At 29.9% G+C, this 14,234-nt stretch overlaps 3 protein-coding genes across 3 annotated transcripts; all 3 read right to left on the bottom strand.

Moving 5' to 3' along the window:
• Positions 1-212: 212 nt before the first annotated feature.
• On the bottom strand, positions 213-2,720 carry LOC114193708 (dihydroflavonol 4-reductase-like). The gene is made up of 6 exons (XM_028083607.2): positions 2,526-2,720; positions 1,540-1,709; positions 1,266-1,460; positions 1,009-1,168; positions 587-779; positions 213-499 (listed from the first exon to the last, which is right to left on the bottom strand). Exons 1-6 carry the CDS (start codon positions 2,641-2,643, stop codon positions 316-318), a joined length of 1,020 nt encoding a protein of 339 aa, XP_027939408.1. The 5' UTR covers positions 2,644-2,720; the 3' UTR covers positions 213-315.
• A 1,749-nt stretch (positions 2,721-4,469) lies between these two features.
• LOC114193234 (dihydroflavonol 4-reductase) lies at positions 4,470-6,904 on the bottom strand. Its single transcript, XM_028082956.2, has 6 exons — positions 6,686-6,904; positions 6,388-6,557; positions 5,785-5,979; positions 5,481-5,640; positions 5,182-5,374; positions 4,470-4,960 (listed from the first exon to the last, which is right to left on the bottom strand). Exons 1-6 carry the CDS (start codon positions 6,801-6,803, stop codon positions 4,741-4,743), a joined length of 1,056 nt encoding a protein of 351 aa, XP_027938757.1. The 5' UTR covers positions 6,804-6,904; the 3' UTR covers positions 4,470-4,740.
• A 3,065-nt stretch (positions 6,905-9,969) lies between these two features.
• Positions 9,970-12,299, bottom strand: LOC114193233 (dihydroflavonol 4-reductase-like). The gene is made up of 6 exons (XM_028082955.2): positions 12,078-12,299; positions 11,780-11,949; positions 11,262-11,456; positions 10,964-11,123; positions 10,665-10,857; positions 9,970-10,454 (listed from the first exon to the last, which is right to left on the bottom strand). Exons 1-6 carry the CDS (start codon positions 12,193-12,195, stop codon positions 10,235-10,237), a joined length of 1,056 nt encoding a protein of 351 aa, XP_027938756.2. The 5' UTR covers positions 12,196-12,299; the 3' UTR covers positions 9,970-10,234.
• Positions 12,300-14,234: the final 1,935 nt, after the last annotated feature.

Raw genomic sequence — 14,234 nt, 5'->3', positions numbered from 1 at the left:
TTAATCGAGTCATTCTCGTTGGATTGGTGTATAATCTCTTCTGTTGTATTGTTTAAGCATCAAAGTGTTGATGCTTAAACTTGTAAAAAGGTTTGAATACATACTTTTCAACATGTTTCTCGGCTTATGAAGCAGAATTAAAATTAAGATTTTACAAGATGATTACTTATTAAGTATCATGACCTTATTAAATTAACTTTTCAGTAGAACAATTTAAGTACAATAGTTAAGCAAAGAACTTTATTAAAATTATGTTGAAAGATAGAATCTTGAACATACAAATTTATTCCGAACAACACAGAGATGAAAGCATAATTATTTGTGCACAGAGCCATTAACTGGAGTTTGAGCAGGTTCAGGAAGAAGCCCTTTTTCTCTGCAGGTCTCAACAGCTCCTGTGAACATATCCTCTAAGCTGTACTCAAATTTGAAGCCCATGTCTGTGATTTTCTTAGAAGAAAATCTAATAATATCCAATTCATCTGGAATATCCTTGAACCTGCATCAGAATTAGCACAATTAGTACTACTATAACATTCTCTGCATGCAATTAACTGATGAAATGAGAAAAATTGCAAATTCTTACTTTGTGGGGATATTATAGTGAGGGTATTTTTGGTTTAGCAGTTTTGCAATGTCATGAATGGTTGCCTCGTCTGAACAACATATGTACCTCCCTTCTGCTTTTGGATTCTCAAACAAAAATATATGAGCAAGACAAAGGTCATCTAAGTGCACGAACTGGCCTTGTTTTATGATATGGTAATGCCCCTCATTTCCTGCATAAGAGCATAGATAAAGAACATTTAGAAATTCAAGTGTGAGTATAAGTCTCATATTAATTAAAAATGAGAAAGTAAAGCACTACATAAGGATAAAATCGTTATATTTCTCCAGTAAAATCTCCTCTATATATACCTAACAAGTGGTATCAGAGTCGATAGTTAAAACTGGCTCAGATAAGTGTAATATGATCCTTCCGCTGGAGGGGGAAACATATTTAATTACCTGTGATGAGGGAAAGAGCGGTGATTAGGCTTGGTGGCATTGTTGGCATAAGAAAGGGACCAACAACAAGAGGTGGAATGACCGAGACAAAGTCTATGTTATGCTCTCTGGCAAATTTCCAAGCTTCTTTCTCTGCCAAGGTCTTTGAAACAAAATACATCTACAAAAAGAAACATGGTGTGGAATAGAATCATTCTTTTTGGTGGTGTATATATGAACAAAAAAAAAAACATGTAACACAGGTACAAAGAACTAACCCAACCAGTCATTTTGACCCTTCTGCAGAACTCAACATCACTCCAACAGTTCTCATCATAAACAGGCTTTGGCTTCTCAGCAACATCAACAGTTCCAGCTGAAGATGTGAAGACAATCCTTCGCACACTTTTGGCCTTCACGCATGCTTTCATGATATCAAGTAACCCCTTTATTGTAGGCTTTATCACTTCATTCTGCATTTCCACTCAATTTTTCTAACCATGTTACAACATCTTAATTCAACATTTTCACAACTATGGTAACAGTATATACCTCTGGGTCCTTGGATTCAAAGTCCATGGGGGTTGCAACGTGGAAAACTCCAGTGCACCCTTTAATGGCTTCGTCAAAGCTTCCTTCTTCACTAAGGTCAGCTTTCCACAGAGTCAGTTTTGTGTTTGCACCAGGAAGTTCTACCAAATGCTTCACCTTCTTCATGTTTGCTGCAGGGTATACATGCACGTGCATGTAATAATAATTAACATAAAACACCTTTGCATATGTAATATCCACTTTCAAGTGTGTTCTCTTTTCAAGAGAGAGTTTCACAACAAGTTCAGTAACATATCAACAAGGAAAAACAGTCTTAAATTTACTGTGTGATTAAGATTTTGGTTGAATCTGTCATGTTTTGTCACAATTCACTTCCATTAATTAAGATATCTCATTGTTTGTCGGATTATAATACCTTAGACAGTTGTTTTTGACAAAGTTTCATTAAATTTATTTTTCAAAACACATCAAAACTTCTTTTTTATTTATTTTTAAGTCACATCAAACTTTTATTTATTTATTAAGTGTCGTCACGTGTCATGTGTATATTGTCAAAAATTTGTTAAAAATTAATTTTTCTTATTTCTCTCATCGAAATATAAAAACAAAGTATATTGAATTAAACATAGATTCTGTTTTTGACTTTTTTGTTCGAGGGTTGTACTAATTCAGTGTAAAACAAACAAAAATATCTCCTTCTTGTTCGTTTCTTCCTCACGCGCTGAAACTCATGTAACTATTCTACACGATTGTATAATAACAGTACTTTTTTATGGTATAATGTTGAAAAAACCTTGTTCCAAACTTCTTTTTTATATAATTGTGTATTGAGACCAAGTATTCGTCAATAAATTTAAGTTATTTTTAGTATAAATCTTTTTTAGTTGTTCAAATTTAAGATCTTATTTACTACTATTCCAAGTTAGATCTCATAAAAGACACTATAAGAATTAAATAAATAAATAAAAAGTGAAGTAAGAATTCACCTGGGTCGCGTACGGTGGCTCGAACCGTGTAGCCACGTTCCATTAGCCTCATCACAAGCCATGATCCGATGAAACCAGAAGCTCCGGTAACGCAAACGGATTCAGACCTTGAACTCATTTTTTTTTTCTCTTTCTTTGTTCCTAAGTGTCAGGCTTAGGTTGAAAATGAAATACGGTTTTATAGAAGCAACTGGGGAAAGTGGAGTGAGGTAGCTGTCTGAATTTGAGTTGGAATTAGACTTGCAAAATTTAGATGAGATAATGATATTTTGACTATTAAATTTTAACAATTTTTTTTATAAAATAAGATGTTATTTTTTAAATAGTTTTGGAATATTAAGAATGAAAAATAAAAAAAATAAAAAATAAAACCTAAAATTATAAAAGAAAATTTTCAAATAATAGTAAGAAAAAATCATTTTCCAATTTAGATATACAAAGATTTAGATGGTCGGATAAGATGTTTGTAAATAAATATGGTTTTGTTTGGTACATTTGGGATTTGGTACGTTCGTTTTTGTTTTGACTTCCCACGTGATGAGCAGCCAGTCATATATAAAGTTAGTTAGGGTGTTGACCACGTGAGACTTTCCGAATTCTAAGGAGGATCTACATTTGTATATTTGTATTCTGGAAAATAATTTTTTATTATTAAATTTTGATAATTTTCTCTTATAATTTTAGGTGATATTTTCTAAGTGGTTTTTTATTTTTTTATTTTCTCATATTCAATATTTCAAAATTACTTAGAAGATGACACCTCATTTTAAAAAGTTGTCAAAATTTAATAGTCAAAATATCATTCTCCTTGTATTTATGTACATTTTTTCTCTCTCTTTCTTTTCTCTCTATGTAATCAGACAAGGTTGTCATTTTGTTTCTCATTGAAATTACTCTAGAAAGTATATAGCAGTTCATAATGCTACAGAGGTGGCTCGTTTTGTGGTAAGATGTAAATTTCATGCCCACTCTTTTATAGAACTTTATAAATTATGATAGCATAAATGATGCTCATCATTAATCATTTGTAATTTATGAGCTTGTTCGTGCTTGTTTCTGTTTATGATTTATGAGCCTAATCTCTATTTCTTTTGTAAATTATTTTTTGTTATACTTTGGTATAAATTTAATTATCTATATTTAGCTTGTTTATTGGATGAGTGTTATATCTATTTTTGTATAACTAAATATAGATAAATAAATACAATAAATATAAATAATTGTGGTTGAAAAAGTATATATAAATGCACAAATGATAAATGAGTAAAAACAATATATTAATAATTTAAGAATCAATGGTACTTTATAGAGGTAATTTATGAAAGTTGTGAAACTTATGATATTTTACAGAAGTTTCAAAACTAAAGGTAGTTAATGATAGTTTTAAACTCATAAAACTTAAATAGAGGTTTTAAAACCTAAACCTTCGTTAAATACAAGAGAATAAGAATCAACTATTGATTGAGATGTCTTGGGATTCGTAAAAATCCCGACGAACACATTCTCTAAGGATGGTTTAGTAAGGGAAGTCGAAACCTTGGATAAATAACTTAGCGTAGATTTTAATTCTGGATAATATAAAAACAAACCTCTGTCAAAATCATATTATCTCATTATCTGTTTGTTTGATTGAAAAATCAAGACCGTAATAATACTCGCGGTGTACTCTCCAAGTGTTGAAGTAATAACAAGTGTTGAAGTAATAAGGACTCATTCGATCAATTTAACAGCTAAGGTAGTGTATTTTGATCTTTAAAACTTAAAACATAAGAAGACCTGTTAATTAAAAGAAAATCAAAGCAATAATGCAATAAGTTGAAGTCATGCTATATAAATGTCTCATGATTTCCAATGGTATAATATACAAATAAAGACAAAATATAAGTTTATTTATTCAAATATAAGTTAAATAATAAGTGATACAAGAATAATCTATTCGAGATATATAGAAACAATTCTTTTTTATTCAAATGATAGACGTGAACTTGCATGAGTGAACAACTATGTGACCATAATCACTTGAATCAACAAAAGTACATGTTGAGCACTAAAAACCGTAGTTTTACATATAGATGAGCCTCAAACATGCAAAGTCATGAGACTTTATTAGAAGATTCATGTTACAATATAGTCACATTTCTAACTTAATAAAAAAACCGAGATTGAAAATAATTAACCAAGAAACATTCATGCAACAAGAAATGAAAGCATGTGTTTAGTTCTGAACGATGCCATTCATTGAAGTTTTTGCATTCTGAATGATAGTACTACTGAGTGGATTTTTTGCAGGTTTAGGAAGAAGCCCTTTGTCTCTGCATGTATCAATTGCTCCACAGTACATGTCCTCTAAGCTATACTTAAACTGGAATCCCAAGCCTTCGATCTTCTTCGAAGAAAATCTCACAACCTCGAGTTCATTTGGAATATTCTTGAACCTAAAATGTGTATAATATTAAATCAATTTTACAGTTAATTTTAGGATAATGATATTTTAATAACTAAATTTTGATAACTTTTTCTTACAACTTAATATTGTATCTTTTAAGTGGTTTGGAACACAGAGAGATGAAAAGATGTTACCTCAAGTTGTAAGAAAAAGTCGTCAAAGTTTAATTGTTAAAAAATTATTTTTTGCGTTGTTAATTGAGAAACTTACTTGGTGGGGATGTTGTATTCAGGGTATTTTTCATTGATTAGTTTGGCAATGTGATGAATAGTGGTGTCACATGCACTGCATATGTACCTCCCTTCAACTTTTGGTTGTTCAAACAGAAATATGTGAGCAAGACATAGATCATCCAAGTGCACGAATTGACCTTGCTTTATGATCGAATAATGGCTCTCATTTCCTGCAAATTTTGCAGCACCACTCATGAAATTTTCCAGTTTTGAACTATATATATACTCTTCTTGTTTACGTAAGAATGTGGAAAAGTAAGAACAATATATATAAACCTGTGATGAGAGAAAGAGCAGTGATTAGGCTAGGTGGCATTGTTGGCATCAGAAAGGGACCAACAACAAGAGGTGGAATGATAGTGATGAAGTCCATGCCATGCTTTTTCGCGAATTTCCATGCTTCTTTCTCAGCTAGTGTTTTAGAAACGAAATACATCTGCACAAAGCATGGTGTTTTGTGTTCAAATATGAAAATTTCAATCGTAATGGTTCATATCAAGTTTAAGATTTAGGGTTTAGGGTTTAGGGTTTATGATTTAGGATTTAAGGTTCATATAAAGTGAAAAGAAAAATCACTGACCCAACCGGTCATCTTTACTCTCCTACAAAACTCAACGTCACTCCAACAAGTTTCATCAAAAATGGGCTTTTGGTGCTCAATCACATTAAGTGTTCCTGCTGAAGATGTAAACACAAGCCTTCTCACTGTCTTTGCCTTCATGCAAGCTTTCATGATGTCTAGAACTCCGTTTACCGTAGGTTTTATCATTTCATTCTGCACCAATATATAAAAGAAAAAACCTTTATATAGATTGTTGTGATAGTTGATAAAGATATCATATATCTTCTGATTTTAATTCTATTAATAGAGATATCAATTTTTTTTTTATATTTGACGATAAGTCATTAAGGGTGGCAAAATAGACCAATTCGGTTTGTTTTGGCCCGGCCTGCCTGTGGTTCGTCAAAAACAGACTGGATCGGGCTGGACTGACCCGTCACCAATAAACGGGTTGGATGTTGCAACTCATCTTATCTTAGGATGAGCTAGTGGGCCAGCAAGCTTAACAAGTTGGAAATTTCAATCCAGCCCGCCAACCCGTCCTTTTCTTGGCAGATTGGTTAGCCTAACCCATTTTAACATTTCTATAAGTTGCAAACCACGTCAATAGTATATATATACCTCAGGATCCTTAGACTCAAAGTCCATTGGAGTTGCGACATGAAAAACTCCGGTGCATCCTTTAATGGCTTCATCAAAGCTTCCCTCATCACCTAGATCAGCCTTCCACAGAGAGAGCTTGGTCTTTGCACCTGGCAGCTCCACCAAATGCTTCACCTTCTTCATGTTCCCTGCACATGCATATATACTAATTAACAAGAACAAAAGGTGGTGGTGACACTGTATCAAAATTTAATCTTCACAAATTATATATTTAAGTCCAAAAACTGTGTTTAGAGAGGCAAAAGAATTAACATGCCTGGGTCACGAACGGTGGCTCGAACGGTGTAGCCACGCTCGATGAGTCTCATAACGAGCCATGACCCGATGAAACCAGAAGCTCCGGTGACGCAAACGGTTTCAGAAACTGAACCCATTATCTTCTACCTTTCTCTTTTTCTCACCCAAAAACACCCAAAAAAACTAAGATAGAAAACGTTTCCGATTTTTGGACTTTGATTAAAAATGACAACTTAGATCAAAAGAGAAAGTTGTTAAATACTAATAAAAAAATCATTTCCGATTAAGATGGTCGGATAAGATGTTTGTAAATTAATATGGTTTTGTTTGGTACGTTCGTTTTTGTTTTAACTTCCCACGTGATGAGCAGCCAGTCATATATAAAGTTAGTTAGAGTGTTGACAACGTGAGACTTTCCGAATTGTAAGGAAGATCTACATTTGTATATTTGTATTCATGTACATTTTTTTTTCTAAAAAGTATAGCAGTTCATAATGCTACTGCTACAGATGTAAATTTCATACCCACTCTTTTATAGTACTTTATAAATTATGATAGCATAAATGATGCTCATCATTTGTAATTTATGAGTTTTTTCATGCTTCCTTTTTAATAAGACTTATGAGCTTAATTTCTATTTCTTTTGTAAATTCATTTTTAGCTATCAAATACAAGATTACATAATTTTTTTTTCAGAGTCTATATTACTAATTATGATACATATTTATATTGTAGGTTTTAGAGTGTACCAACTAATTCTAAAACTTTCGTGCTTTATAACAATTTTTGCTAGTTTTTCTCAATTAGTATTGTACTTAAAAATGAATTTTAATGTGTATATTTTTTATACTTTGATATAAATTTAGTTATCTATATTTAGCTTGTGTATTAGATAAGTGTTATATCTATTTTTGTATAACTAAATATAGATAAACAAATACAATAAATGTAAATAATTGTAATTGAAAAAATATATGAATGCATAAATGATAAATGAGTAAGAAAAATAATATTAACAATAAAAAAATTTATGGTACTTTACAGAGGTGATTTAGGAAAGTTGTGAAACTCATGATATTTTACTGAAGTTTCAAAACTCAAGGTACTTAACCAGAGTTTTAAACTTACAAAACTTAAATAGAGGTCTTAAAAACCTAAACCTCCGTTAAATGCAAGAGAATATGAATCAACTATTGATTGGTGTGTCCTGAAGTTCGTAAAAATTCCGACGAACACATTCTCCAAGGATGGTTTAACGAGAAAAGTCGAAATCTTGAATAAATAACTTAGCAGAGATTTTAATCTTGGATAATATAAATACAAACCTCTGTCAAAATCATATTTTCTTGTAGTATGTCTCAACTGAATCTTTTGTTGTGTTAGGAATTAATCAAGCAGTTTTGTAAACGATATCTATGACAACTTAAGTCTTTATATGTTGTATTTTGGTTTTTCTTATTGAGAATTATATACGAAAAATATCATTACTTTAGTTATGTACGCAAGGGTTAATTGGCATATTAGGAGTTTATTGACAAATAAAAGACTTGCTGTGACTGATTAAATTTCAATTTGTAGCAAATTTATCTATAATGATATACAATTAAAATTCTTTTATTTTATGTACACAATTATTTTTATCTTTAATAGTATTTGAAAAAATAAGAAAAACTACTACCTCCACAAAAAAAAACTATTTACACGTATTTTATTTAAATAATTAATACCAAAAACTATATAATATATAGATATAATAAATAAAGTCATATAAAACAAAATAATTGATAAATTACAATGTTACAACATCAACATTCGCTTCCTCCTCCTACTCTTACTCTTCCTCTATCATTGTCGTCAACCTTCATCTTTATTATTGTCATCGTCGCCTTTGCGGTCATCTCCACCGCTACCATCATCTTCTCCTCCTCTTTCTCCTTTTATCTCTCATCTTATTTTCGCTCATCTTTAATTAATTTATAACATATTTTGTCAAATTTCACAAAAAAATTAATGTCCATTTTATCAATGGATTTAGCAAATAATTTCAAAAACTTGAATTATCGACTAATTTATGAATGACTTTTTTAAAAATTCAATTATCAACAAATATACTAATGAAATTAAAAAAATATCTATTGTTGACGAATTTTAAATAAAATTCAATTACCAAGAAATTTTCTTGATAATTTCATCACGACAATATCAAAATTCAAAGCAAAAACTTTGAAGCGCATGTTACTGATGGAATTTATCTACAAAAATACATGTCGATAACAAACATTATAAATCACTGATGAATTTTACCTGTCTGCTAACAGATAACACAAATTTTAATTTACCAACAAAAGCATTATCGAAAAAAATATTTGTCAATAAATTATTTTTTAGCAAAAAACTTTTTCTTTATTAAAATTTCATTAATAATTCATCATTTTTTTATTAGTGTATTAATTTGCAAACATATGTCATACATTCGAAAAATATATTTGTGGTTTAACAAAATTTAAGAATTGTGATGGTTAGCATATGATCGTTAATTTGAAAACGTTTGTAGTCTAATCAAAACAAGAGTCATGGTTTATCAAGTAACTAATCATATTTTATTTTAATTTAGATTCAATAAAAAAAGTAAAATTGTAATTTTATATTTTCATTATAATTTAAATATTTTTTTTATGTATTACACTAATTAATCAAATTATTCACAAACTTTCTCCTCACTTTTTATTCTCTTTTTCTTAATCAAAATAACCTCACTTTTCTATCTTTTTCCCTTCATTTCTATAATTGTACACTTTTCAAATCTGTAAAGACCAAGAAAATGACATTTTAGAAGTGATAATGATTTAAAAATATTGAAACTCGATTATTTTAACATTAAAAGATTTTAATATAAATAGTTTTTTTATAAACGACTTTCATTATTTTAAAACACAAAATCTTTTTATAAATAATTTATTTAGATTTCTCTAAATTTTTTTTAAGAGTTCTCATTATCTGTTCGCCTGACTGAAAAATCAAAACCGTAATAATACTTGTGGCATACTCTTCAAGTGTTGAAGTAGCAAGGACTCATTCTATCAATTTAACAGGTAAGGTAGTGTATTTTCATTATTAAACTTAAAACATAAGAAGACTTGATAATTAAAAGAAAATCAAAGCAATAATACAATAAGTTGAAGTCATGCGATATAAATGTCTCATGATTTCCAACGGTATAATATACAAATAAAGACAAAATATAAGTTTATTTACTCAAATATACATTAAATAATAAGCGATACAAAAATAATTTATTCGATATATATAGAAACAGTTCTATTTTATTCAAATGATAGACGTGAACTTGCATGAGTGAACAACTATGTGACCATAATCACTTGAATCAACAAAAGTACATGTTAAAACCGTAGTTTTACATATAGATGAGCCTCAAACATGCAAAGTCATGAGACTTTATTAGAAGATTCATGTTACAATATAGTCACATTTCTAACTTAATAAAAAAGCTGAGATTGAAACTAATTAACCAAGAAACATTCATGCAAAAAGAAATGAAAGGGTGTGTTTAGTTCTGAATGACGCCATTCATTGAAGTTTCTGCATTCTGAATGATAGTACTACTGAGTGGAGTTTCTGCAGGTTTAGGAAGAAGCCCTTTGTCTCTGCATGTATCAATTGCTCCACAGTACATGTCCTCTAAGCTGTACTTAAACTGGAATCCTAGGTCTTCGATCTTCTTCGAAGAAAATCTCACAACCTCGAGTTCATTTGGAATATTCTTGAACCTAAAATGTGTATAATATTAAATTAATTTTACAGTTAATTTTAGGATAATGATATTTTAACAACTAAATTTTGACAACTTTCTCATACAACTTAATATTGTATCTTTTAAGTGGTTTGGAATAAAGAGAGATGAGAAGATGTTACAGAAAAAGTCGTCAAAGTTTAATTGTTAAAAAATCATTTTCTGCGTTGTTAATTAAGAAACTTACTTGGTGGGGATGTTGTATTCAGGGTATTTTTCATTGATTAGTTTGGCAATGTGATGAATAGTGGTGTCACATGCACTGCATATGTACCTCCCTTCAACTTTTGGTTGTTCAAACAGAAATATGTGAGCAAGACATAGATCATCCAAGTGCACGAATTGACCTTGCTTTATGATCGAATAATGGCTCTCATTTCCTGCAAATTTTGCAGCACCACTCATGAAATTCTCCAGTTTTGAACTATATATATACTCTTCTTGTTTACGTAAGAATGCGAAAAAGTAAGAACAATATATATAAACCTGTGATGAGAGAAAGAGCAGTGATTAGGCTAGGTGGCATTGTTGGCATCAGAAAGGGACCAACAACAAGAGGTGGAATGATAGTGATGAAGTCCATGCCATGCTCTTTGGCAAATTTCCATGCTTCTTTCTCAGCCAGTGTTTTAGAAACGAAATACATCTGTACAAAGCATGGTGTTTTGTGTTCAAATATGAAAATTTCAATTGTAATGGTTCATATCAAGTTTAAGGTCTAGCATCCAGGATTTTAGGTTTTAGGGTTTAGGATTCGTATTTGTTGAAAAGAAAAATGACTTACCCAACCGGTCATCTTTACTCTCCTACAGAACTCAACGTCACTCCAACAAGTTTCATCAAAAACGGGCTTTTGGTGCTCAATCACATTAAGGGTTCCTGCTGAAGATGTAAACACAAGCCTTTTCACTGTCTTTGCCTTCATGCAAGCTTTCATGATGTCTAGAACTCCGTTTACCGTAGGTTTTATCACTTCATTCTGCACCAATATAAAAAAAGAAAAACCTTTACAGTAGTCCTAATGGTTGATAAAGATATCATATATTTTATCTGATTTTAATTCTATCGTTAGAAATAACATATTTTTATGGACAATAATACTATGATTCCTATCTTTTGACTCTCATATTTTACTTTTTGATGTGGCTTAATGTAGGTCATTATGTATCACTATCCTTTTCTTTAAAAAAATCAATGATCCACACTAAACCACATCAAAAAGGAAATGATGGGAGGAAAAAATATCGTTAAATATAATTTTCCTACTTTTATATTTGACTATAATTCGCAAACTATATATACCTCAGGGTCCTTAGACTCAAAGTCCATTGGAGTTGCGACATGAAAAACTCCGGTGCATCCTTTAATGGCTTCATCAAAGCTTCCCTCATCACCTAGATCAGCCTTCCACAGAGAGAGCTTGGTCTTTGCACCTGGCAGCTCCACCAAATGCTTCACCTTCTTCATGTTCCCTGCACATGCATATATACTAATTAACAAGAACAAAAGGTGGTGGTGACACTGTATCAAAATTTAATCTTCACAAATTATATATTTAAGTCCAAAAACTGTGTTTAGAGAGGCAAAAGAATTAACATGCCTGGGTCACGAACGGTGGCTCGAACGGTGTAGCCACGCTCGATGAGTCTCATAACGAGCCATGACCCGATGAAACCAGAAGCTCCGGTGACGCAAACGGTTTCAGAAACTGAACCCATTATCTTCTACCTTTCTCTTTTTCTCACCCAAAAAACTAAGATAAAACGTTGAAACTCTGATGAAAAATGAATAGAGTTGGATACGTTGACTTGCGAATGGAATGTGTGATGTTTGTTGGAACCTTTTTATAGAACAATTTTGTGCACTCTGCACATGAACAGAGCCCAAGGAATTGCTGGTGAGCTTTACCTTCCCATCAACTTTTCAAGATTTCAGTTGGACATTACAGTAACCTTTTACTCTCTTTTCTTAACATTAGAGTATCTTTGTAATGGAACATCATCGTCACAATCGTTTTGCTTTTCAAACTCAGGATTCTTCAGTTTTTAATCTTTTGTTAATAAATTATCAGTTTATTTACCTTTCACTTTCGGTTAACATAACATATTTGCTTTTCATACCTTAAAAGTTGTTTTTCCTTCATAGATGTTACATTGTTACTCGTATCTTTTGAACCTTTATTGGTACCATTGTTACATTATAACTCTGCCTTCTTTATGTGTATATTTCGTTCTAAACACATTCGTACTTATTTTCAATTTCTTATTCTATATGAATACAAAAAAAAAAATCTTTTCTTTCATCATATCACAATATTTTTGTACACACCGACCTAATTGTGTTAGAAATTCAACTATTAATGAAAAGGATAGAGTTGAATGATATCAAAAGGATAAAGTTGAATGATTTATGAGAAACAAAATTTACTGAGTCTTATCACTAAATGTTTCAAGTAACATCAAGTTATACATACAAGGTAAAAATTCAAATAAAAGTTGAAAGTTTTACGATAAATATAAATGATAAAGTTAACTGTGATATGAGAAAAAAAAATAATTAGTGTTTTGGTTCATGTATTTAGGTCTTTAATTTGTTATAGTCTCTGTATTTTTATTTTTTACACAATTGAGTTTTTATTGTTTAAAAAAAGACTTAATTGAGTTTCAAATTTTGAATAAAGAATTTCATGTCAAAATATAATTAGTTACATGTTAAAATGTATTTTGTCAGGTGCTGAGATCTACTACATCATGTATTAAAATCAACTTAAAAGTTATCATTAGACAAAATAAAAGTCATTATAAAGTAAAAAAAAAAAACAGATTTTAACACATGATAAACCTAGACTTTAATACATGACATGATCAATTTAACACAAGAAATCACATTACTTTTTATATTAAGTAATTGAATAAAAAACAAATATAAAAATCAAATATTTACCTATAAAACCTAAAAAACAAACACCTTTGAACTTAAAGTTTGATGTTATAAGTGATTTCAGGTCTTCTCTATAGGTATAATTTCATCCAAAATACTAATAACTTTCAGCATACTCTTAATAGCTGAATGAAAATTCCTTTTAATCTTTAATCAGTTTATCCTAGATAAATAAATAACCTAAAAAAAAAACACCATGTATGTTATAATTTTTAAAACAAAAAGAAAAAACAACTTTCTTACTATTAAAATTGTTATTCAAATTAATTGACAGAAGAAAAAAAAACATACCTTGTTGATCACGTGAGCCATCAGTAAGTTGACGTTGACTGTTAGAAAAAGGATGGTTTGGGTTGGAGATGACTATTTGGTTTCATGCTAATATGTTGACCGTCTCTCACAGGATATTAAGTTTGATTTTTTATTTATTTTTTCAAACGTTGTTATTCTTAAGTTTGTAATATTAATATTTTATTTTTAGTTTTCTTTCAATTAATTAATCTTTCCTAATAAAGGTAGTGCATTTATTGATAAAATGAAACTGTTTACCTTCAATTTTATTTTATTCTGTATACTAAAAAAAAACAAATAATAACTTATTCTAATAAAAAAGCTTATTATTTAATTTTATTTATAAATTAAAATTAACACTATAATAAAATTATTAAATAAAAATCAGTTTAAAAAAAATTGATTACTGTAATAACTAATTTAGATATTAATATATAAAATAAAAATAATTAATTTTTAAAATAATTTTGTAAATAAAATTATAATTGGATTGTGAATTAGTATAATCACTAATTTGAAAGTTTTA

This window comes from Vigna unguiculata, chromosome 8 (genome assembly GCF_037176805.1).
Source record: "Vigna unguiculata cultivar grain cowpea cultivar isolate G323 ecotype 2 chromosome 8, ASM3717680v1, whole genome shotgun sequence".
Taxonomy (NCBI): Eukaryota; Viridiplantae; Streptophyta; class Magnoliopsida; order Fabales; family Fabaceae; genus Vigna; species Vigna unguiculata.
Note: the sequence above shows the minus strand (reverse complement) of the source record. Positions and strands in the feature narration are given on the sequence as shown.

Bases quoted from the DNA above. Each gene is read 5' to 3' on its own strand.
- LOC114193708 (XM_028083607.2), bottom strand. From the start codon at position 2,643: ATGAGTTCAAGGTCTGAATCCGTTTGCGTTACCGGAGCTTCTGGTTTC. The intron at 1,461-1,539 runs GTATATACTGTT...GTGGAAATGCAG, and splicing joins TTGAATCCAAGGACCCAGAG to AATGAAGTGATAAAGCCTAC. The intron at 780-1,008 runs GTAATTAAATAT...GCTCTTATGCAG, and splicing joins CGCTCTTTCCCTCATCACAG to GAAATGAGGGGCATTACCAT.
- LOC114193234 (XM_028082956.2), bottom strand. From the start codon at position 6,803: ATGGGTTCAGTTTCTGAAACCGTTTGCGTCACCGGAGCTTCTGGTTTC. The intron at 5,375-5,480 runs GTTTATATATAT...CAAAATTTGCAG, and splicing joins TGCTCTTTCTCTCATCACAG to GAAATGAGAGCCATTATTCG. The intron at 4,961-5,181 runs GTAAGTTTCTCA...TACACATTTTAG, and splicing joins GAATACAACATCCCCACCAA to GTTCAAGAATATTCCAAATG.
- LOC114193233 (XM_028082955.2), bottom strand. From the start codon at position 12,195: ATGGGTTCAGTTTCTGAAACCGTTTGCGTCACCGGAGCTTCTGGTTTC. The intron at 11,950-12,077 runs GCATGTTAATTC...ATGCATGTGCAG, and splicing joins AGCCACCGTTCGTGACCCAG to GGAACATGAAGAAGGTGAAG. The intron at 11,457-11,779 runs GTATATATAGTT...ATATTGGTGCAG, and splicing joins TTGAGTCTAAGGACCCTGAG to AATGAAGTGATAAAACCTAC.